The sequence below is a fragment of the Convolutriloba macropyga genome, chromosome 1 (assembly GCF_964194025.1).
Source record: "Convolutriloba macropyga chromosome 1, txConMacr16.3, whole genome shotgun sequence".
Taxonomy (NCBI): domain Eukaryota; kingdom Metazoa; phylum Xenacoelomorpha; order Acoela; family Convolutidae; genus Convolutriloba; species Convolutriloba macropyga.
The window spans coordinates 78,687,092-78,711,304 of record NC_134468.1 but is presented as its reverse complement, the minus strand read 5'-3'; the positions used below and the strand labels follow the sequence as shown (position 1 = coordinate 78,711,304).

Below are 24,213 nucleotides of genomic sequence, written 5' to 3'. Positions count from 1 at the left end.
ACCTGGAATACCCCACTATGCAGAATATGTGGACCTCTGTTGGGTCTCACCCCTGGATAGAGAAAGCCGGGTTGGCTAGAATCATTGCATTTTTTCAACTTCACTTAAATTTTTTATTATACCAAATTTACGCAAATTTTTCAGCTGCCTGAACTTTTTTATGAATCTTTTCACAGGTGAACAACGCACAAAAAGTCACTAAATGCATGACAACTGGCAAAAATGGGACAAAAAGAAAACGAATAATAATAAAATGCAAATAAAAAATTGTTGTCTCGTCCCGGACCTAAGGTCAATCTAAATCAGTACTGATTCAGTGGAATTGCAGGTCTTGGATCAGTACTGTATCAGAGCTCTGATCAAGTCACAATCGAGCACCATAAATTTACGAATCTTTTTTACATATTATAATATGCGAGTGGAAAATATTTGACCAAATGGCCCGCTCTTCTTATGGAGGACAAACTGTAAGAATGTGTGCCTAGAAATATTACCAAAGTTGTGAATAAAAGAGAAATTTGTGAATAACTAGATGAAGTTTTATCATTTAAAAATTGAAGAATACTTCTCTTTTGTAGTTATCTGACTGCCAGTTTACACGATAATTTCGGTCCGATAATTTGCAGAATTGTTGCACAAAGGTCTAATCAAAGATCAAAGTACGCAAACATTTTGCCTCAAAGATTGGAATATTTCCTGGACCGCACAAAGGTCTGATCAGAGCTCATTTTGGACTGGCGTAGTCTGATCAGGGGACAGAGTCTGGAAATGGTTAACTATGCTCGTTTTAACCACGGATTTCAGAAAACTGATTTTTTGTGATAGTTCTATTTTGATTTATTGTCTTGTACATAATATTGTTGAAAAGGTGCCTGAAATTGAGCCATTGACAAGGCATGTGAACATTTGGGTTCCTGTATTGGCCCACGTGACATTGACACAGGTGGGCAAATGGAACCGAGTACCCGTCCACGACCAGGTGAAATAATACCAGAGCGGGAACTTGGATTCCCTTTGAATCGTGGAAGTCGATAGCGCTCTGAACTGTTTGGACGTTGGAGATAACTGTGAGGACCTCGAACAACATCAGAACACCCAAAAGGGATCCCATGAGAACGATAGTAGCGATAAGAATAAATTTGTTCATTATTTCTCAGACTTTTAGAAGATGAAGTAAAATAGCGACAACCACGGACACTATAAAATGTAGTTATTGGTAAATCAGGAACTTTATGACAAAATGGAGTTAAAATAAAGACAGAAATCAGCAAATAAAACTGGCTGCAAAAAGATTTCCTGAAATAGAAGATGAAAACCAAGGTTGAGGTTTCGTTGAATGATCACCTACTTACACAGGTTGAGGTGCCAGACCCAAGTGACCTCTGGTCTGACCATTTCCCGGGTCGAGGTGTCACCGCCATTCAACGCGAAATTATGTAAGTTAAACGGTGAATGCGGTGAAGAAAAAACCTTTATCGCCTGGTAGCGGTGAAACTAAATAATTTCACCGCTGAATTTAGCACTGAAATTATATAAATTCACCGCTTCGAAAAAAGTGTCCAGATTATGTAAGATAAGCGGTGAATGCGGTGAAAAAAACCTTTATCACCTGGTAGCGGTGAAATTACATAATTTTACCGCTGAATTTAGCGGTGAAATTATATAAATTCACCGCTTCGAAAAAAGTGTCCAAATTATGTAAGATAAGCGGTGAATGCGGTGAAATTACATAAATTCTCCGCTCAACTTAGTGGTGAACTTACATAAATTCACCGCTTGGAAAAAATTGCTAAAATTGTGTGAGATCAGTAAAGAATGCGATGAAATTAATGGGGAGTAAGGGAGGAATTGTTAGAATTACCCTCCAACTAAAACTACCCCTTAACCTTACATTTTTCTGACACTTTTTTCTAAGCGGTGAATTTATGTAATTTTACCGTTAGAGTAAGCGTTGAAATTACAAAAAATTACAACATTTCACCGCTAAAATATGTAATTGCACCGCTAAAAATCGCAAATCTTACAAAAATTTACCGCGCGTGTTTTACAGAAAGTAGAGTGAATTTGATTTATATTCAAAACAAAATACTAGCAAGTTTTGAGGAGAGATGGCGCAGTGGATGACCTGCAGGAGGTGAGAGGTTCGAACCCTTGTACGGGCGGTAAATTTAGATAATTTAGCGGTGAATTGTGGTGAATTTTTGTAAGATCACCGCTTACTCTAGCGGTGAACTTACATAATTTCACCGCATTCACCGCATTTCACCGCAAAGTTATGTACGAAATTCGCGGTGAAAAAACTAACCTTTCAACGCTTATCTTACATATTTTCCTATTTTTTCTCGACCCGGGTTTGGGTCGCTCGAGGGCAACCCAAGTTACAACAGAGAAACCCAAGTTAGAAAGTCCGCAGAAAGTGTCATGGTCGGAAAATAATCTGAGATAATCTGCACAAAGGTCAGAAGTGGGCAGCTCGGGTCTGCACGGTTTGATCATCGGACGAAGTCCGATATGTTGTAAGATCATAGATCTTTCAAAACTTTGACCACAGGACATGTTGTAAACGTATTCTGATCATAAGTCGCAGCGAAAATTTGGACAAGGGTTGCACTAAACTCTAATCATAGAGCAACAAGTGATCTTGTCTACTACTGTTTTTGTTGACTCAAAAGCAAGGTGAAATATTTGGCAACCATATAATAGGAAAAAAACGTAACCGAAAAATTTAACTGCTGCAGTTGTGTTCATCTCCTGTAATGAAAAAGTAAGCACACCGGGCGATTAATCAATTGGGAACAAAAAGTGCAAAATTTGCGTATCATAGTGCATTGAATTCAAAATGAAAGACGAAGATGACGTAAACACGAGGTTTCCATTTCCCGCACCCCCAAGAAAGCCATCTAAATAAAAATTTAATTATTTTACATACATTGCTAATTCTAATTTGGATATTAGAGACGTTTGATCTATATTATTAGGCACTGCACGTTTATGCAGATTTTCTGGGCACCTCTTGCAGAGTCATTGGATTTGTATGGTGTACAAGGTTATGAACTCAATTATTGTTCAATTATATTTTTTTTCTTCTTACATCTAATTGCAAATCTCCATCTTAACCTTAATGTCAGCCACAAAGAAGAGCTCCTTAATTCAAACTTTCAGCGTATAATCACATACAAAATCCGAAAAATTAGTGATCAACAAGTAATAACTTCAAAGCCTTAAAAACATGAAAATACCGCCGTAATAAAAAATTAAAGCCTTCATTTTGTAGATAGTCGCAAAAATTTGGATGCAAACAAAATCGGATGCAACAGTTCCACGATTAACCAAGGCCACAATACTTTTGAGCTAGTTACTTCTCACAGAACTATTTCTTGACTAATCCATATATAAATTTTTCTCAATTAGAAGAGAAGTTTTACGTTGGTCTCATCAAACCGATGCACTGTATGTTCCTATGCAATGCTTATCAAAAGTATTGTTAATAGAAAACCTAATTTTCTAAGATGTTTTCAATCACTCCAGAGGACGATCAGTTCTGAATGAAATTAAAATGAAATTGAAAAAATTGAGTTTGTGAGCCAAAAAAGAGGAGACGCTAAATCAAAATTATTAGCCTGTAATAACATTAATGAAAATTGATAAACAGTATTAAGCGACAACTAATTACTTCAAAGCCAGCAAAACATGCTATATTTTAATATTGCAATGTGAGTTTTTGCAAAATTGTTTTAGATTGTAGGTAGAAATCAAAGAATATCTCTTTTCATGGCTTTTTACATTACTCTTGTGAATTGTTTTGTTTTCCTAGCCTTAAGAACTTTGGCAATGTAAGCAGCAAAAAACCTATGTGAAAAACGCGAACAAATAAAAAACTGAATTCTTATTTTTTCATCTAAAAATAGTGTAGAAAAAAGCTAGCGTGAGAAATGCTAAGGGAAAATTCCGATCGTTATTCAATAAAAACAAAAACCCTTTTCGAAACTCTCCCTTAAACTTTGACAATTTTCTTGACAAATAATCACTAAAAGCAGTATTATCGCTAGTTCACAAAAACTCAGTTGAGAATTGGAACTCAATTGAGTTCTTGGGGAAAATGAGAGAACTAGAAAATGAGAGACTATGAAAAACAATTACGTGAACCGTAAACAGGAGCTTTAAAATAATCGTTAATATTGTAACTCGTGTTCACGCTACTCTTTCTGCTAGTTTGAGATATTTTTTGAAAAAAATTTTGAAATTTGCCTTAAATGTTATTGCTCAAAATTTTATTGTAAATACTTGAAGCCTAATTCGGAGAGCTAATTGTTCCCATGAGCCGTATTATATACTAGCCGAGTAGTTTCAAAGTTAAAAATTTCTTCTCAAAAAGCGTTTTGTATGGCGAGGAGTTTTTTTGTAAATAGTCATAAATTAGGCCTTTCATTTCGATCGAATGGACATGTTAAACTATTGTGACAATAAAATAAAATTGATCGTGGATAACTTTATTTGGGGAACATCACTTATGGTGTGCGTGGAAAACAGTGACAAGGGCATATCACTGTTGTCTATGTCTGCCCAATAATAGTCGACACATCTCAGATATTTTCCTATTCCGATAAAGTATGAAATATTATTGCTTTTTGTTAATTTTGTCCGCACAAGCGCTATATTCTTATCTTAAACGATGACTGATAATGACACTACATAAAATGTACTATTTGCACCTTAATGTCATTAAACTTGAATAGTGCCGATTGGTCACCGATCAGTAATTTTTGAAAAGTTTCTGTATAATGACTTATAACAATTTCGATCTAATCTTGAAAAACTGGCTTTATGCCCAAACCTTCTATATCAAACATAATGCATGCCGAAATGCCGCCCTAAATAAAAATAAATAATTTGTGTGTGTATGTGTGTGTTTTCAATCAAAATTGGCAGCTCTAAGAAGGGATAGCAGCCAAACGTGATTTCGAAAAACTTACGTGCGAATTGATTGTCTAAATTGCGATTAAAAAAGCTGATACTATTTTTGTTTCAGATGAAGTAACCACAGAAACAGAGAGCTCAGTTTAAAACTAAATGCAGACGAATATTATTGATTTGAGACACTAGATCTTTTAAATATTAATAATTGAATCTCTATAGTCTCCTCGGCTGAAGCAAAATCGAATCAAAAAAGTTAGCAGAGAAAAATTTATCAAAATATATAGAAGAAAATTACCAAAACTAACTAAATTTAGATGCTTCAGTACTAGTCCCTCAAACTCTGTGTTCATTAAATTTACATTTTCCTGTGTGATCAAAGTGAGACACGTGTCTTGGAAATTTACAGTCATTTTGGATCGGAGCTGGCGCAAAAAGACCTCAAAGAGCGGATGTTGTTGTCTATTTTAGCATAGACTGATGGACGCATGTGCTAGCGTAAAAGAGGCGGATTCCTCAAAAGGTAGGATTGTAAATTTGAAAACAAGCGCCTAAATTTCCGCAGTTTTGCTTTGATAGTTCATACTTGTTAGAAAACCGAACTAAATGGCATGACTGTGGTTGAGCCTTTCCGATTTTTGGGACGCCGAAGACATCCTTTTCTTCTTAGAAACATTTCCTAGTCATATAATAAAGAGTACTAAAATTGAGAGATTGCTAAAGAAACAGTTTCATCTTGAAAAGCACTCCAATTTGCTATGACTTAAAACTAAATTGATACCAAAACTGTAAAGGTTTTCAGTAGCTGTAGTGAACAGGGAATTGATCGAAAGTATTGATTCTGGAAATCTACTTTAATTTTATCCCATTTTAAAATCTTTCAAATTTAAGTTCAGTTTATTTGTTTTAATTTTCCCAAACAATGACGCCCACGCCTGGCATGATTGACGTCAACGATTTCAGTTGTTTTGGGCATCAAATTACATTTGTGAAAAAAAGTCATGCGTTTTGAGCATATTTCCATCTCCAAAAACAAGAGGCAGCAATACCTCAAAATTTAATCTTTTTGCTAAGGTACACGTTGAGTTCAAAAAACTTATAAGAAAATTATTATTATTAATAAATACGACAATCAAAATAAAAAAATTAAAGGATAAAATTCAACCATTGAGTTTGAGAACTTTCGAATTTTCTACGTTTTCTGTCAAGCCGATAGCCAGATGCAGTTGTTTGAATTCGAGTTATGCTCATTTAATTTGAGCAGCATTTTATTTACAATTGAGCTAACACCACCTTATTTTATATATATTTATAATAGAAAATGTGTTCTTTTCCTTTAATTAACAAATAGGCAAAAAAACAGGTGGCAAATCTTGTGGCAGTATACAGTTACGGAATAATGTAGTCAAGTGTCAAATTTTTATTGCGAATAAAAGCGTTAAACAATGATAAAACAAGAGATTTTTGGAAACTACGCACAAGTCAAATTAAAATAATGAGTAACAGTACTGCAAAAATAAGATATGAATATAAAAAAGTTTTTCATATCTATTAACTAATGTTTTTTTGAAATATGTAGCGACGTTTTTGGTGTTGTACTTCATTTTACTCTCTGGAATAAGAATCTATGATTTGGAATGCCATGCGTCCATGACATGATGGCATTGGACAAAAGAACCAACATTTCTGATGGATGCTGGTGTTTTAATAGCAAAGTTGAAGGAAGTTTTTTTCTGGAAGATCTTTACTAAAGGAGCAATAGAATGAGATAAAGAAAAAACAGATCAATTAATTTGCTGCAAAAAGGCAATGTAATTTCCAGGTTTTGATTCTCAGTGCATTTCAGTGCTGAACCAGCACATTTCAAAAGTAAAAATTTAATTCAGCTCTGAACCATCGCGTCTTCCAGAATACTTTAAGTTCCATTATGTGCAGTTTTTCTTCGTTATTATTATATTGAATTCAAAGCGTTCGCCAAAACTAAACTTATTCTATATAGTCTGAAAATTACTCATGCGCCGATTTTTACCATGAGCAGCATAAAATCATACTTTTATTGCTGAAAACTGGTAATTAGTGTAGTAGCAGTATACACGCTCTCTATTCTCATGCCAGGTTGAAAGTAACTACCACAAAGCCCACTTATGTCAGTGGTTAAAAATTGTCACGCAAATTAAATGTTACAAGCACCCATACGCAAGTTTGAAAAGCATATGAAGCAAACACTATTGGCGGGAGTTAGACTGAACATATAATTTTACACGCACTAAAATTTACTCAAATGTTAATTAAAACTATTCAGGGTAAATTGTGACGTGAACAGAGTACTATCCATCCAGAAAAACAGAATCTGGAAAACTTTCGACTGATTCAGCGTTGTTTTTGTCTGTCACCATTTTCCGCGTTTCCGCGTCCGAAAATTCACGTTTGTAGAGTATTAATATCTTCTCTTTCTGGAATTTATGACACGACAGAACTGAACTTCAATTTTTGTAGTTGGTGAAAGTGCTTCCACAAAAAGTGCGGAATTGTGTGTCCGACCTCATATTACTAAAGGTAGTAATTTCATTACTTCTTCAATGATCTTACATTTGAAGATGTAACAATGATTCTACATTTGTTAACTTCAAATTTCTCAAATTAAGTGATTATGACACTTTCTTTTCCAAATCATTGAATCGAGCATTTTGTATTATATGTTTGTTCATTGTACAGTTATCAGTTAATAAACATATAATACAGTAACTATGTTCGATACGAAATGCTTCACTAGGCCTATATTGATGTCGGAAAAGAAGTGTCGAAGAATGTCTTTGAAATTCTTTTTCTAGACGATCATTTGACAGGTTTCCGTTTGCGTCTGATGTAAAAAACGCATATCGGTTTAATGAATACATAAACAGTCGCTTGGTACAATGGCTGCCAGATCGTTCACTTAACGGCAGATAACCTAATATCATTCACTTTGGAACGTCTTTTGTCAATGTTATCCAATCTGATCTAATATCTTCAAAGACATACTTTTGGGTTCAACTGCTTAAGCTTCTTTCCATCTACGTCAATTAATGGTTCTTAAAAACAAAATTTTAAGATACTGTAACAAAAAATTTTTTAGGTGAAGGCGCTCGGGAGATTATAAAATTGGGATTAAATTCTAATCTAATTTATTTAGTAGAATAAAATTAAATCTGAGTTTTGCGATTACTATAGCGAGGTAGCCTAACGCAATTAATTTTTATTCATTGTGTCTCTTTGATGACTTTTCATTTGATCATCTAGTGACGCGCTTTTTCAAAAACACATGCAAAGATATTATAATAGACAATTCAAAAAATTATTGTAGACTCAATTTAAGAAACTAATTTTTGAAAATCATTTTGAAATCAAGTTTCAGAAGGTCATGAAATTCGAACATTTGAAACATACAATTAGACATGCCCAACCTTGGTTTATTGAGACAAAAAATAACTATATTTTTTTGAAAATATTGAAATAATCGTTACAAAAAATTAAGACTTCTCAATTAAATTCAGTGATATTTCAATGATTGTTCAACGGCAAGATTGGAGTTGCAGGGTTATGCGCGCATGATAGTTAGGAAAACGAATTCAAAACACTCGGAATATCTGTTAGTTTTATGACAAATTTGATAAGCATGAAATATTTTAAGAAAAATTCCTCGCCCTATGCAACATTTGATAATAGTCATCGTTAATTATTGTAGCATTTATTTCACTGCTTGATGTCACCATTATCCACATTTTTATTCAACGATTTTATATGTTGACAACAACGTGCCCTAACTACGCTCAAATGAAAATACAGGCTTATTAAAAATTAAATGAGCTAAGGTACCCTGCTATAGTAATTGAAAAACTCAGATTTAATTTTATTCTCTCAGCTCTCAAATTTATCGAGGACAAAAATGATGTTTAGCAACATCTACCGCCTAGCAAGTGAAAAGTTAAGACCGAAAGTTGTACAGATTATGGGGGATAGTGAGACCAACTATGTTCTCAAAAAGCTGAGTTTTTTTCCTATTTTCTTACTCTCTTAGGAAAATCATCGATAGTTTGCGTTAAATTGGTCTAATTCCTTCATGTTATGATGATTGAAGCAACTGTTTGCGCGTTCGAACTCAAGCTGTTTTCAAACTGTTGATTTTTATATGAAACAAAAAATTTGTTTTATTTGTTTTTTTGTCAAATATTGAGTTTCACAACATATAGTCAAGTAGATCATCTCAAAGACTTTTAGACTGTTCGGCCCGGATTTTTGTATTTAAAAAACACATTCGGTTTAAGTATACAGAAAATTTAAATGGAAAATGTTTAACTTTTTATACTGTTTCTTTAAAAGTTCACGGAAAACTTTTTGTCCAAAGATAGAAAATCAGGCGTTTTTGAGAAAAGTTTGAAATAAAACAGTTTTGAACTTGTCGTTGCTTGGGAAATTGGAAGTAGAGGGTATATTTTTTCCAAATCTACACTCTAAAATATCAATTTAATATTCACTGATCTATCTATTCTTCACCCATACGGTTCCCCTCATATGAAACTTTGTAAGAAATGCGCTGAAATGCGCTGAAATTTCTGAAAATTCAGCGCAAAAACCTTACATAATAATAATGCGCTGAAGTGTGCTGAAATGCGCTGAAACTTTGCAAGAAATGCGCTGAAAATTAAGCTTATTTCTTGCAAAGTTTCAGCGCATTTCAGCACACTTCAGCGCATTATTATGTAAGGTTTTTGCGCCGAATTTTTAGAAAAATCAGCGCATTTCAGCGCTTTTCTTGCATAATTTTCAAAAAATTTCTCGACCAGAGTATTCCCAATTTTTTTTTATACGTTGAAGCACTTTTTGTGCTAAAAGCAGTAGCGGTCAATCCCCTTTGATGCGGATTAAAATTACAAATTGCAGTAGCTCTTAGGAAAATAATTGTACCAAATAATTGTTATTGAAGGTTTTAAATCAAGTATCGAGAGAGCAATCTCTTTTTTGTTAATTTTGTTTGGTTTTTATTAAATTTTTTGGAAATTGATTACTTTACCCAATCAATTGCCAAATTCAACAAATTTTTGTCACCGTTTATTAAAACTAAGGCCATGTAAAGCGCCTTAGTTCTCGAAAACTAAGCCTTGGAAAAAACTTATGAAGTCTATTCCAACAGATATTTAGCAGGAGTACGAACGAAGGTGTATTTAACAGTTCATAAAATTTGACGATACAAAATGAAAACAAATCAGCTTAGTTGATTCTAATTGTATTTCACTCGATGTTGTTTGTTCCGACCCACTTCAGTTAATCATCATAGAGAGTTGTGTGTTGTATCATAGGAAAGCCCGTCCAGCGTAGAATATGGAACTGAAAAGATTTTTCCAATTTTTGATTTTACAGGGAGTTATCGAAGTTTTGTGAATATTAGACGCTGTAATTCACATTTTCGGTATTTTTGACCAAATTTTCGTCAATTTTTCTAAAATATGCTAGAAATTGTTAACCATATTGTTTTTGATTTTATCTCTAAATTGATCTCTAAAGATAGAGGAGGGCTTATGAATTGTTCAATCTGAGTGTTTTGGCTCGACTTTGTGCTAATTTTTTTTAAAATTCAGATTTTTTCATCAAAAGTGGGACCAAATTTGCTTTTTTTTAGCCCACTTGCTTTAAATTTTCTAGAAGTAAAGACGTTAAGACCAAGGCCATTTTTTTCTTATGCTCAAAAAAGAGTTAATTGTGCTCCCGCTGGCTTTAAGAGTCTTCTGGAATCTGGAACTATAACTTCGCCAGTTTTTTGCAAAATTAAACTCTATAATTTTACAAAACGGATTAATTACTTTTGACAAACTGAAAATTTTAATTAAAGTTGATCAATTTGTACACCAATTGAACAATTGAATGTTTTGTTAGACGCGCAGCATAACTTGTGCTGATCTTGATCTCATCATGGATCCTCACGATGAAAAAATTACTAGATTTTATTGGGATTTTTTTTCTAGAAACTTTTTCAAAATTTTTCCGCTATGTTAATGTTCTTTATGTAATTCACTGATAACAATTTTAAATCAGGGCTCAATTACTGGCACAAACTATTTGCAATAAACTAAGCCCAACGAGATTTTATCATGGTTTCAGAGTTAAGCTCATGGTTTTTATGGCTCTGACCAATTGTTTTCGTAATTTTTTATTGGAGCTCTTGAGTTTTACTTTCATTTGTTGTACTTGTAGGCCAATAAATTAATGTCCCTATCAACGATCCACTCATCTTTTTAGGAGGTATAAAAGAATCTATCTAAGGTCTGTTATGAATTCGAAAATTGTTTTTTTAAGAAAGATTTGGCGAATTTTTTTAATTTGCCAAAATTTGATCTCTTTTTTCCTAGATTCGAGCGCAGTCTCAATAAAAACAGGCGGATACTGATTTCCTTTGAGTTATGAAATAAAGTTGGTAACGGTTTTATGTTCAACTAATGTGTTCTTTGTTTAGATTCTAAGAGTTTTCATTTTTTTTGTATTGAGTAAAGTTGCATAGTTTCATGAGTTTAATTTGTTTCTTTGTCGAAATATCACATTATTAGCATAGCAAACACAATTGAAGAAAAGGATAGTAGCAAAGAAACTCCATGTTGGAAAAAGCCGTATCTGGGTATGTTAGCTCTTTTTGTTGAATAGTTTCTGCTTTTTGGGCTGAGACACAGTTATCTCGCATAACTTCAAAGTTTTTTTTAGTTTTGCCAATGTTTGTTTTTCTTTTCGTTGTTCTACGCCATATACCTGACAACGATAGGTCTCAACTGCTTCTCCCGGATATATAGCTCAAACTATTTAAAGATTTCAGTTTATAGCTGTTTGTTTTAATGACTTTAAAATTAAATTAAAAAAGAACCTTTTTTCAACTGTCTCTTTTTGCTCACACTTTCGTCACCATGTAACGCAGTCTCACTATTCAGAGGACTCAACTACTTTTGTTGACTTAAACGGTTTTTCTCGCTTGGTTAAATATTGTGACTGATGGCTTGGACTATTTAGTTTCGTAAAAAGTTTTCGAGATTTCTATGCTGTACAATTTTTGGGTTTCTTTTTGTTATCATGTCTACGTAGTCCTTTTATAAGGAAGCCTCGTTGAGGTCAACACGAGGAGAAATTAATGATTTACAGTTCTTGTAGATAATGTCTCTTAACTCTTAAATATAGTGCTTTGAACACTGTGTTGTCGTGAAATTGTTTGTGAAGTTTTGGCTTCTGCCTATATTTGTTGTTATTTTTAGTGTGGTTATTTAGTCTCATTATTAACATTCCCAATTGTCTTCCTGAGGTTTTGGATTTTGAATCATCGCTTTTTGTTGAAATTTTAGGTGTGTTCTGATTTTTGAAACAGTTTGTTTTCAACATTATTTTTGGGTTTTGGAGCTTCGTCATTTTGTTAATTAGTTTTGGCCGATTTGTAGCTCAGTCTCTGTAAACACAGGTCACAAACCATTTCCAGTGAGCTCTACTTTAATTTTTTCTACGTTTTCAGCTTCGAACATTTTTTTCTCGGCTCTGTTACTATTGTTACTACGAGATTTTATAAAATGTTGGAGAGTTCATATATTTCTACATTTTAACGGATTTTTATTTTCCTTTTCAATTATAACACTAATCGTAGATTGCATTGGCTTCGAAGTTCTGCACAATTGAACATTGGATAATGAAATGTCTCAGTTGCATCTTATGGAGATATAAATGAACATTTTGATGATTTCTGTTGATCTTTGTTAACATTAATAACTGTGAAAGTGAATGTTTTCAAAAATATGAACTAATTTTTGAACTTCGCACCTCTTTGATCTTTTTCTGTCGACCTGTTAACCGGTCGCATTGAGCACACAACCCGTTTCTAAAGCATGGATTAAATTGTTTTGTTTAGGTTTTATCTAATGCGAGCTTGATTTTGTAATGATTTTTTTTATTATAGACATCGAGTTTTGTTCAATAATAATGTTTTTTGTTTGATTTTCATTTTTTTCCTTTCTAGCAGTGCTTTTATCAAAATCTTCATCGTTCCTCTAGCGTGGCGTTATTGTTTTCCATTGGTTGTTTATTGAACGATATGTATGTTTTGAAAGTTTTCTATCTCTTCATCATTTGGGAGCCAATTAAGTCAAGAATGTGGACGAGCGGGGTCGGGACATTATGTGCGTACGCACATTACCGAGCCTCCTTGTTCTAATGAAGCTTAGAAATATCTCATGAAGCTTTCCAGTATGCTGAGTTAAGGCTGCTAAAATTTCCGTATGCTTTCCCGTATAAAACTTTTTTTTTTCAAAGTAGTGAAATGTCTTTTTGGACATTTCTTGAAACAGTAAACGTCGCATTATGAGAGAAATAACTCTCTTGGTTAATAAACATTTTCCAGATTGCACTAGCTGAATTTAAAAAGCTGTTTTCTAAGTATTGTGTTTTGCATAATAATGCATTTTCTTTCTTAGAAATGAATTTGGAAATTGGACATTATGCTGTTGTGAGCAGATAATTTATTTTCAATGAAATGCAATTAGTAACCTACTATTTAGAAATCGGTGAAAAACGGTACTGGTAAACTGGTGTGTACTAATTTGAGGTCGATAATAGTGAAAATAATTCTGTTTATTGTAGAGGCAGAGTGGGTTTCAAAATAAAATTCAAGAGTTTTTTAGTCACTCAATAAAAATATAAAAAGTATGTTTTACAAACCTGAATTGTACTTTGTTTTTTAGAGACAGAAAAGGCTCTTTGCTGGGTTTTAATTAAACTCTGTCATCAAAATTACGGAAGGACAAGGGAAAGAAAAAAGAAGTCAACTAAAAATGAGTTTCAAACTTTTATCAACAGCAAAACGTAACTAACACATAAAACCTTCAGCAATTACAATAAAAGTCAAATTTGTAAAACAGGTCAAAACTACAATAAAGCAATCGAAAAAGTGTGGAAAATTTGGTTGCGCGGTGTTTTAATTACATGAATATTTCATGTCTATAGCTCCTTTTTCTTTCTACGAGCGGAAAGAGCTCCCCAACAATGATAAGTAATGACTTATTCATCCTAATAATATACAAGGCTTTACATCCGTAGTTTATTCAATATTCACAAAAGTTTACCTTTTTTCATGATAATAAATTGCCGAAGTAAATAAACAAAATAGCCCAAAAAGAATTATTTAATCCATTTCGAAGGTCATAAAATGACAGGTGGTTGAGTTGAAAGGGGTTTACGTGTTTGGAAACAAGTGAAAGTGAACAAAAAACAAGTAGACTCTTTTTTTCACTCTGTGAAAAGGCAAAGCAATATTTAGCCGATAGGAAGCGTTGAACCATCCCATATTTTCTTGAACATTCCACCGAATGCAAATAAAACACCCAACTCCAAACAGATCCTACAACATTTCTTGAGTGTTATCTCAAAACTTAGGAGCCCGGAGACCGGTTCGAGTTGTCAACGCTAAAAGGCGCCAAAAAATGTAATATTTGTGGTGAATTCTGTGAAAAGAAGTAAGAGTTGCGATTGTTATCGTTGAATGCGGTGAATATGGTGGAAAAAAAAAGATTTCACTGCTAAGAATTGCAAATCTTTAAAAAATCCCCGCTTAATTTACCGAATATCTTCACCGCAGAAAATGTTGCAAAAAAGATGGAAGATTAGCGGTGGATGCGTTGAAAGTGGTGACAAAAATAATCCACAGCGAATTATCGCAAACTTGAAAAAATTTAACCATTAAGTGAGCACAAGTTTATATTGAGGCAAAATTAATTGAAACCATGTGATAGTTGAGGAAAATGCGTTGAAGGCTTCTAGCTTTTCACAGAATACCTTTAGTAAAACAACGTATTTAATTCACAAAAGGGTATTTCGTTATAACTTCTACGCCAAATGAGATCAAAGCTCAAATAAAATTAAACTCAAAAAAATTCTATAGAAAAGATAGACATTCGTCCGTATTTAGTTGCATACAAGCGAATAAAATTTTTCAATATAGTGTAATTTTACCGGAAAAGAGGTACCACAATCAAATCAAACTCATATTCAGAGATCCCCTATGTATGTCAAGCACAAAAAAAAGTTTTCGAACGTTTGGAACAAAAAATATCTTTGGAACCTAAGTTAATTGGTTCTAATAAAGATTTTGATACAAACATTGTGAGAGAACTAATACATTATTGTGAGAAAACATTGAGAGAACTAATACATTATTGTCATAAGAAAAATCAGAGATCCCCTATGATCCCCTAAAATATAAATTATTTTTGAAGTAGTTTCTCTAGAAAAAAAAGTTTTCCATCTGTAAAAATGGCGAGAAAATTACTCAGCCCAAAAACAAAACATCTCAAGACAGTTTACTGCTGAAAATCATTGTAATTTTTTTGCGATGATTATTCGGCAGCTTTGTGGTTTTTAGCGGCGAGATTTTGTTTTTTCACCGGTTTCCGTTGGTAGCGTTGAATTATTTTACCGCTAAAATCCGTGAATCTGAAAAACTTTCAACGCATTTGTTTTCCATAACGATTATTGAATCTGATTTAAATTCACAAGAAATATAGAAGTACATGACAGATGGCGGAAAAAATAAGAAGTTGTTGACATGCAGGAGGTGCGAGTTTCGAAGCCGTGCACGGCAGCTCCTTTTTTGTTTGAATTCTAGTGAATGCGGTGAAACCACTACAAACCGCAAACCTTACAAAAATTCACCGCTAATCTTACAAAGTTTTACCGCTTTCACCGCATTCACAGCTAAAAGGAGCTGGCGCTTTCTTGGTGAAAACATTTTCTTCACCGCTATTTACCGCAATTCTTGCATAATTTTTTCGACAAAATTTTGACCCGGGAAGACATAAATCTGCCCTCTCCAGAAATGGTCAAATTTAAACGCAAAAAATGGCAGGTTGCACATAGACAGAAAGAAAGATGCGCTTATGATTTGAGTTGCTCTCTAACGTAAATTTGGTTGAATTTAGTGCTCTTGGTTTGTAACTGAACATCAGAAGAGAAGAGTGTGCATGACTAAATGGGTTTATTTTAAACCGTTAAAGTGGCCGACGATTAGCTTTAATTGCTGGTGTTTTGATTGGCTTTAATTGCCCGCTCAAAAAAAGTTTTCGAACGTATTGGAACAAAAAATATCTTTGGAACCTAAGTTAATTGGTTCTAGTAAAGATTTTGATTCTGCTACCAATTCAGAGAACTAATACATTATTGTGAGAAAACACAGAAAAATAAAACACAAATTTTGCCCTAAAACTGATTTCCATTATAAATTTTGTTTGATATTTGAAACGTTTGAAAGTGGGAGGTTTGTAGGGTTTGATGCAGGGGTAAAACTTAACCCTGAATGAGTACGGATGATTATCTTTAAAGATCTTGTATGATTATTACAAATTGTTATCAGACAATACGTCGTCTTACATGTTTTTATTTGCCAAAAATTGCAAAATCAAATAGTTAATTTTTCAATGTGTTATTTCTTAGAAGCTATTCTTTTTGCAAATTGCTACAAACTCTCCATTCAATGAACAAAAAAAATTCTTCTAGCAATTTTTTGGTGGAAAATTTAGGTTTTTGATTTCAACTTGCCAGTTCTCAAAAAAAAACATGAGCTGGGCGTGAATAATGCATTATGTTTCTGCGTACAAATCACAGGTCGACATTTAAATAAATTTGAGCTCGACCAGAAAAAAACCGGTAGATTTTTTTCCTATAAAATTCGATATACATAACGTTAAAAGAGATCAGAAACCATGCACGCTGTTGATTTAGCGTTTTTTTTAGAGCTTCAGTTTGCGCTTAAAAAAGTTTTTTCCAATTAATTGCTTCAAATACCCAACTTTCTTTTCTACGTTACGGATTTAAAATGATATCGCAAAAAAGAACCATAGAAAGCGAAGCTTGACCGGAACTCACATGCAATATTGTAGGAATTTAATCATTCAGCTGATAAATTCTTGGTTACAGACATCCAACATATGAGCATCTTAACTCAAAGGTTTCCCAATCAAAACTTTAGTTATTTTATCGTGCATTTTTTTGCTTTCAGTTTTCTTTATTTGTTTGGTTTAAATTTAAAGCTGAACAAGGAGGCTGGGTAATGTGCGTACGCACATGATGTTCCGACCCCGCTCATCCACAATCTTGACTTAATTGGCTACCAAATGATGAAGAGATTAAAAACATACATATCGTTCAATAAACAACCAATGGAATACAATAATGCCACGCTAGAGGGCCCATGAAAGTTTTTCATAATAGAATTAATAAAAAGGAATTCTAAATTCTTCTCGATTACAAAGTTTCAATGAAATAATCGCTTACATTTCTTTATTACCAAATTTGTATAACATATTATAAATCATTTTGAAATAAATTTAAAAAAAAGCTAAAATGCCTGCTCTCAATCGACCCCCATCCACCCCAATAGAGATTTTCAAATTTTCTTTTCCATGCATTTATTTGTTTATTTCCCTTTTTCGTCCCTCACTAAAATTGGTAATTCTTAAAAAAAATCAAAAGCATAGCTTTTTATAGCTACAAAACAAGCTTTCTCAGCGCTCTACAACGCCACAACGAAAAATGAAAACTTGAATGAGAATAAAACCGACCTCGCTTATATATTCCCCCGATTGCAAAAATGTTGGAACAATGAATGGAACTAATAAACTCCATTAAATTTATTGATCTCACAAAGACTCATGTCAAGCCAGATTCTGTGCCTATTTGGGAGAGCCATTTGATCCGCATCGCCCCCTCTATTCCGCAAAACACATCTTAACAAAGAAGTTTAGCTCACGAAAATGTATTCAAACATAGGAATGACAAGGCGACTCGGTAATGTGCAAATTGCACATAAGGTTCCGACCCCGCTCATCCACAATTTTGGCATGATTGTCTACCAAATGAGGAACATAGAAAAACCCAAAAACTCAAGTTTTTTTTTCAAAAGTGGCGTATGAACGAAAAGATAGCCTCCAAAACAAATAACTCAGTGCTGGAGTGAATGATGGTGCACTAGATTGCTGAGATACGCCAATATTAAGAAAGCGAGTTAAGACGAACAACAAAATCAAACAACAACAAAAATTAATTACACCAAAAATTATATGTCCGTTTAAAAAACAAATTTTAATAAGAAAGTCAAAATAGCGTCAGATAAAACTGACATTAAACAAAATAACTTTTAATTCAACAAAAAAGATATGGGACTACTCAACAAAAAGGCTTGGTAACAATTATGCAATAAAGAACAAAAACAGTAAAGTTGTAAATTTCGCTTATTTTTTAAAAAACAATTAATCTCAAAGCAATGAAAACCATTAGAAATCAACTAAAATATCTCATGGGTGTACCAGTGCTTCTATAGAATGAATTAGGAGTTGCCGGTTTTCAATTTTTTATGCGGTTACAAAAAGAACAACAAGAAAACAGCAAACAAAAAATCAATTAAAACTTGGCAGAAAACGCTTTCGAAACCGTAAAGCCATACTATGGCCATCAAAATACGTTCGATTGCACTTTCTGCAATATTCGATAATGTATTATGTAACCTCTTAATAATGAAGCTAAGTAGCAAGTAGATAAAAAGAAAAAATGTACAAAAAATAAGTAACACTTTAATTTTTTTTCGAAAAAAATATGTCCAAAGACATGAACGCCAATAGTTACAAATAGAAATAATTAAGTAGGTTCGTTTTTTCTTCCAATGAAGTCGTTGAATTTAGCCAGAACATGTCTCTTGTCTACATCCCAGAACGTCAAACATCACAAAAATCAAAAATTAATTTACCTTTTTTCGTGTCGAAGCCAGTAAAGTCAACGAATTCTTTAAAAACCTTAGATTGTGTGACACCAATCCCTCTTGAAACCTTCCTTAGACAACAATAATGTCATATTTGGCTTTTAATTAACGAGACTAGATAACAAACCGACAACAAAAATAGCAAAATTGCGAAGTTAAAAAGTGTTATTTTTTTAACTTATAAAACAATTGTTTTCAGGGTCATGAAAGCCATCAGCTATAAACTAAAATCGGAATATTGGATCAACTATTCTTCCATGAAAATCCAATCAAACCGGGTAATCGTACTGGAACTTTCATACGACTACAAAGACCAAGTAAAAAGGACAGTAAAGACAAAATTTAAAAAATTCAAATAAATTCTTCGAGAAAGTAGTGTCGAAGCCGTTGAAATCATAATCTGCATCTTCAAGGAATTTAATATTATAAATTGTGCCTTATTTTGATAGCCAATAAATTGATATACGAATTGTCATTTACGTGAAAATGTGACAAAACTAGAAAACGTGAAAAATGGGAAAATACCTTAAATTTTTTTTAAAATGTGAAATTTAGTAATATAAAAGCCAGAAAACCACAATCTAAGGCGTAAAACCGCAATAAGGATTGAATTTGATTTCAATGGAAATAAGAAGCATTCTTTTATTGCTGACAGTAAGCTACAAGTTGACCAAATTAAGATAAAAATAGAAGCAAAATTCAATAAGTCATTATTTATTTAAAAATCAGATAATTTTAATAGCCAAAACAACCATAAGCTTTCAAGTAATCACTAGATAAAACAATGTGGAGCTACTTAGGAATTCAACTGGACTTTCCATTAGTGAGATTTGGTTTAAAATGCTCTGTTATTTAATTAATGTAGAAAAGATCGATTTTTTTTATAAAAAAGACCGACTGATTACAATCCAAATTATTTTTGGATTATACCAGTCCTAGATTGGTCCACAACTAGCCCTGCTAATGATGGTTGTCAATTAGGAACACTCAATTTTTCGAATGTACTAGATATTGATGTTTTGTTAGTTAAAAACTCTAAAATAGATGCTGCGTTTTTGATAATCGACCAAAAAATTTAGCAAAATAAAAAAAGTTTTTATTAAAGACCACTCTCAACGGAATTTGAAGTAAAAAAGGTCCATTTTGAGTCTAAAAAGATTGTGTTAGTGGTGTTTGGGTCTGTACTTTCTGTAAATTTAATCAACCTGGTGTGAAGAAACTTATTTCGTGCTGTTTTTGATGAAAAATTCTTAATTTTGAAAAATGTAGCCAGAATTACTGACAAAAAAATTAATAACAATAGCCTACAGTAAATTTTTCTGTCTTTGCAAACAAAAATTAACAACTCTTCTTAAAAAAATTTAAAAATTTCAGCAAAATTGGCGAAATTTTAGACAAAAATTCCAGAAAATTTGAAAAAACCGCATCGGAATTCACTCAATTTTCTCAAAATTTAAACCTCGATAACTCCCTGTAAAAAACGAAAATTAAAAAAATATATTTAATTTATTATTCTACGCTGGACAAGCTTTCTAATGATACCAGTCTCAACTCTCTACGATGAATATATCGATCGGCCAAAATTGACTGAACAAAAAAAACCCATTTGAGTATATAGTTCCTTCCCCCTAAAGAGGGGTCTGAACAATTATACTAATTGGTAGTTATACAAACTCTTCGCCAAAGATTCACAAAATAATATATATATATATATATATATATATATATATATATATTTTATATATATATATATATATATATATATCATCTACATCATTTTATTAGAAACAATAAAACACATTTTATCTTGAGGCTATTAATTTACTTTTAAGAAATCGATAACTAAATTTTTCTCGCAGAAAAGTTTTATCATCTTTATCAAATGAGACATTTTTTTTTCAAATTACTGTGTATCAATAACATCAAACAGTTGATAATTAAAAGGCGCATGAATTATCTGGAAAATTGATTAAAAACGGGAAAGAAACAAAGAATGAGCCAATAATCATGCTTTGTGGGAAAACTATATCAGCGCTCTCAATGTATAACTTCATCAGCCGCCACGCGTACGCAATTTGACTGTGAGGAAATTTTTCAACCCTTTACAATACTGTCCAAAAAATTCATGGCTTTCCGTTAACTTGCCTTTCCCCATTCGATATTTTTTGCATAGAGAGAAAAACATAGCGAGGTCTGATCAGAATTCATTTTGATCTGGGACGGTCTAAGCAGAAGTAGAATTCAGCACAAAATGTTTAATCACACGCTGTAAAATTGTGCGCACGAAGGTCTAATCAGAGATGGATTCAAACTAACCAAAATCTGATCGGAGTATACCACGAGCGCAAAAAAATTCTAAGTTTTCATCTACTGTTTCTATTAAAAATTGTTGGTTTCACAATTTTGATGGAAAACTCATGAACTCTGTATTGAGACATCACATTAAATCTCGCGTATTATCATTTTATAAGAGTCATCAATGTATCCCTAGACCAATCGAATAACGCAAAAATTGTTCATCATAACCTTTTATGCGAAACAATAACATGCTGCTCATATATAACAACTGATTTAGACAGATAGTTTTGACCGAGATTCGAATGCACACAATTTTTTGAGCGCACCAAAGTTTAATAGGAGGTCACTTCAGTCTGAGTTTTTTTCAAATCAAACATTTTTCGGTCTAAGACGGTCTTATCAGAAATCATTTTGGGCTAGCCTTCTGTGACCTCTGTGACCTCAATCAGTGCAGAAATTAAGCAAAATATATATCAAAGATCGCAATGGTTGCTACTTAGGGAATTGAGAAATGATAAATGCATGGTTAATTTCTCTTCACCTCTCTACTTGATTTATCTCACTGAAAAACTATTGCAAGACCCCTTTACAAAACTTTATAACCTCGCACAGTTCTTGTAAAAGTCTTGCTAGAAGCGAAGTATCTGGTTTGTAGAAGAGCGTCTGCGGCATAGCTGGAATTCTTGAAGTAGCTTTGAATGATAAATGTTTTATGCAAGACCAATAAATTTTTTTCCCAAATTTTAGTGCCAACATTTTTCCACTGATTCTCACTTCCAAATACTGAAACAATCCTGGAAGATTAAACTCAAAAAAAAGGATGTCACTCCAGAAAACAGGACGCTTTTAATTGAGTTTTAAATTATTATCTATAACTTAATTTTGAAAATTCCTCATGCACATTTAATAGTATGCGATTTGTATGAAAATGATGCCTCACTTTTATTATTGGTATTGTGTATTGCCTTCCCGTTTTCTTCAAATTGAAGATAAATTTTTTGTTTGTTGATAGTGCATACAAAAACATTTTCTTTTTGTTGAAAAATTAATTAATGGGATCAATTACACCAAAGTCCACGCATAAATTGTATCCTGTATTAACATAAATTGCAAGAAGTGACAAAAGAGATGGCGACGACTTGAGTGAAAAATTTTTCTCTGCATAAAATTGTTATGATACTTATCTTGTTGGGAAAGATAGGATTTTGTTTTTAGGGAGAACTTTGCGTTTATTTTTTAGAAAAGTGCAGACTTTTGCAAAAAAAAGGCACAAGGTATATAGAATCTAAATATTTAGGTTGGAGGTTTTACCCTATTCACAATTCCACAATTGTTCCTAGAATCTATCTTTAGAGAAAACTACTGGCCTGGATAGTAATTTCACAAAACTACTACTCTTAACTAGACTAAAGGGTTATACCAGGCCCTCCGTTCAAGTCCTAAAGAAAGTATTTTCAGGCGCTATAGAACTGTAGTCAATTGCCAATAATAATGATGATGTTAGAATATGTTTGTAATGCCTCTCTATGTTGTATGATATTTTAGCTTCTAAGAAGTGTTTTACCAAATGAAATAAATTGGTGACTCTAAGAATGAGAATTATACCAGGTCCACAATTCACTTTCTAATTAATCGATCAACCAATATACTTAAAACAAATAGTAGATGACGTGAAGAGGTCGTAGGTGTTCACTCCACAACCCAACCAGACGAGTATTAACCAACTTGATAGAACGTTAAGACATTGCCCATCAGGTACTTCAGGTTACTGCTTACCGTTTTAATTGTCTACTTGGTTCACCATTCCATACTACATGGGTTAACTTAAACTGCCAAGTCTTCTACGAGCAGGCAGGCCTACCCTCAGAGTGGCTCCACTATGCGGTCTCCTGGAAGGAGCTTTGCCGATTAATACTCTCAAAAATCAATCGTCTTGATGTTGTCCTGGACTCGGTGCTGCCCTCTAGTTCGTTATTTTAACTTAACCTAATTATTGATTGGTTGATCACTACTTTACTAGTCACCAAACTAATTTAAAAATAATAAATTGAAGCTAGACTGAGTATGATTTCAGATCCTTAGAGATGTATTGTGAAGTTACTAAAGTTGTACAATTACGCTGTTGATTAACAGAAAACCGAAAAACTATCAGTACTATAACTTTTACCCAATCTTAATTATTACAAGACTATGGTTCCTTCAGAACAACTAGTTACAAACGCCTATGAGTGCCAAGTATCGAAGCGTTATGCAAATACATACTAGATACCAGTTTCAGCTCTACTAAGATATACGAAAAGGTCTAAAAAGAGAAAGTAGTGGAAAATTTGCTAAGTTAATTTAACGAAAAGTATAGTTACCAGAGTATACTAGTTCCAAAAATCATTACAATTTTCAGTACCACGACAGAGATCTGTTAACTCACTCGTCGAATCAAATTTACTCCGCAATTTCGATTATCACGACAATTTAATTATTTTCAGACTGCTTTTGGTTACAAAAATTGGCTAAAATTGAGCCGTATATATACTGCTTATCTATGTTTGGTTTTGATAGTTTAGTCCTATTTTTACCAAATTTTCCGAACCTTTGTGTGAAAAATACCTTTTTGGGAAAAGTTTTCAGAAGTTCATTCGTGACTTTGATAACCTAGGGCCCTAATTTGGGTTTCTAATCCAATATTACGTGGGTGAGAATTTTGATGTTCAATCTATGATATAATCTTTATTAGAGTCCATATTTACTTATTCAACCGTTCTCATCAGTTTAAATTTCTTCACCATTATTATCTTTGTACAGTTTCAAATTTAGAATTCGCTTTTGTGTTGGGAATAATTCAAGTTCAGTATCAATTTGGTTCTTTTCCAAAAAACGCTTAAGTTAAACTTTCCATTCCTACATCCCACCCATCCGGACTAAACTATTCTCCTGAATAGTACAATACAGTGAAATTAGTATAACGTAAAAGTATATAAATGCACCATCAGTTTTTTTAAATCAGCGTTAGTCTCCTCGTTTCGCATTCTCTCAACTAGGTTCAGTCTCTGTTCAAACTGCTTATCAGTTCCGATATCTCGTTGATCATCGTTGGACAAATTGTGAATATGTTTTGTAGTGCTTCTGGACTTGTAACACTTATTCGCTGCCCAGACAACCAAAAGGACAAATGCAAGACGCCATAGAGAGAAACCTAGCAGACC

General features: G+C 33.0%; 2 protein-coding genes across 2 annotated transcripts in view; both read right to left on the bottom strand.

Moving 5' to 3' along the window:
- Positions 1 to 1,147, bottom strand: part of LOC142344263 (uncharacterized) — a 17,247-nt gene extending 16,100 nt beyond the window's left edge. The window contains exon 1 of the mRNA XM_075395836.1: positions 873 to 1,147. Within this exon, the coding sequence (XP_075251951.1) occupies positions 873 to 1,147 (275 nt within the window). The remainder of the gene's footprint in view (positions 1 to 872) is intronic.
- The window catches only part of LOC142342971 (transmembrane protein 120A-like), a 318,405-nt gene that overhangs the window by 103,811 nt on the left and 190,381 nt on the right, over positions 1 to 24,213 (bottom strand). The gene's annotated exons all lie outside the window — the stretch shown is intronic.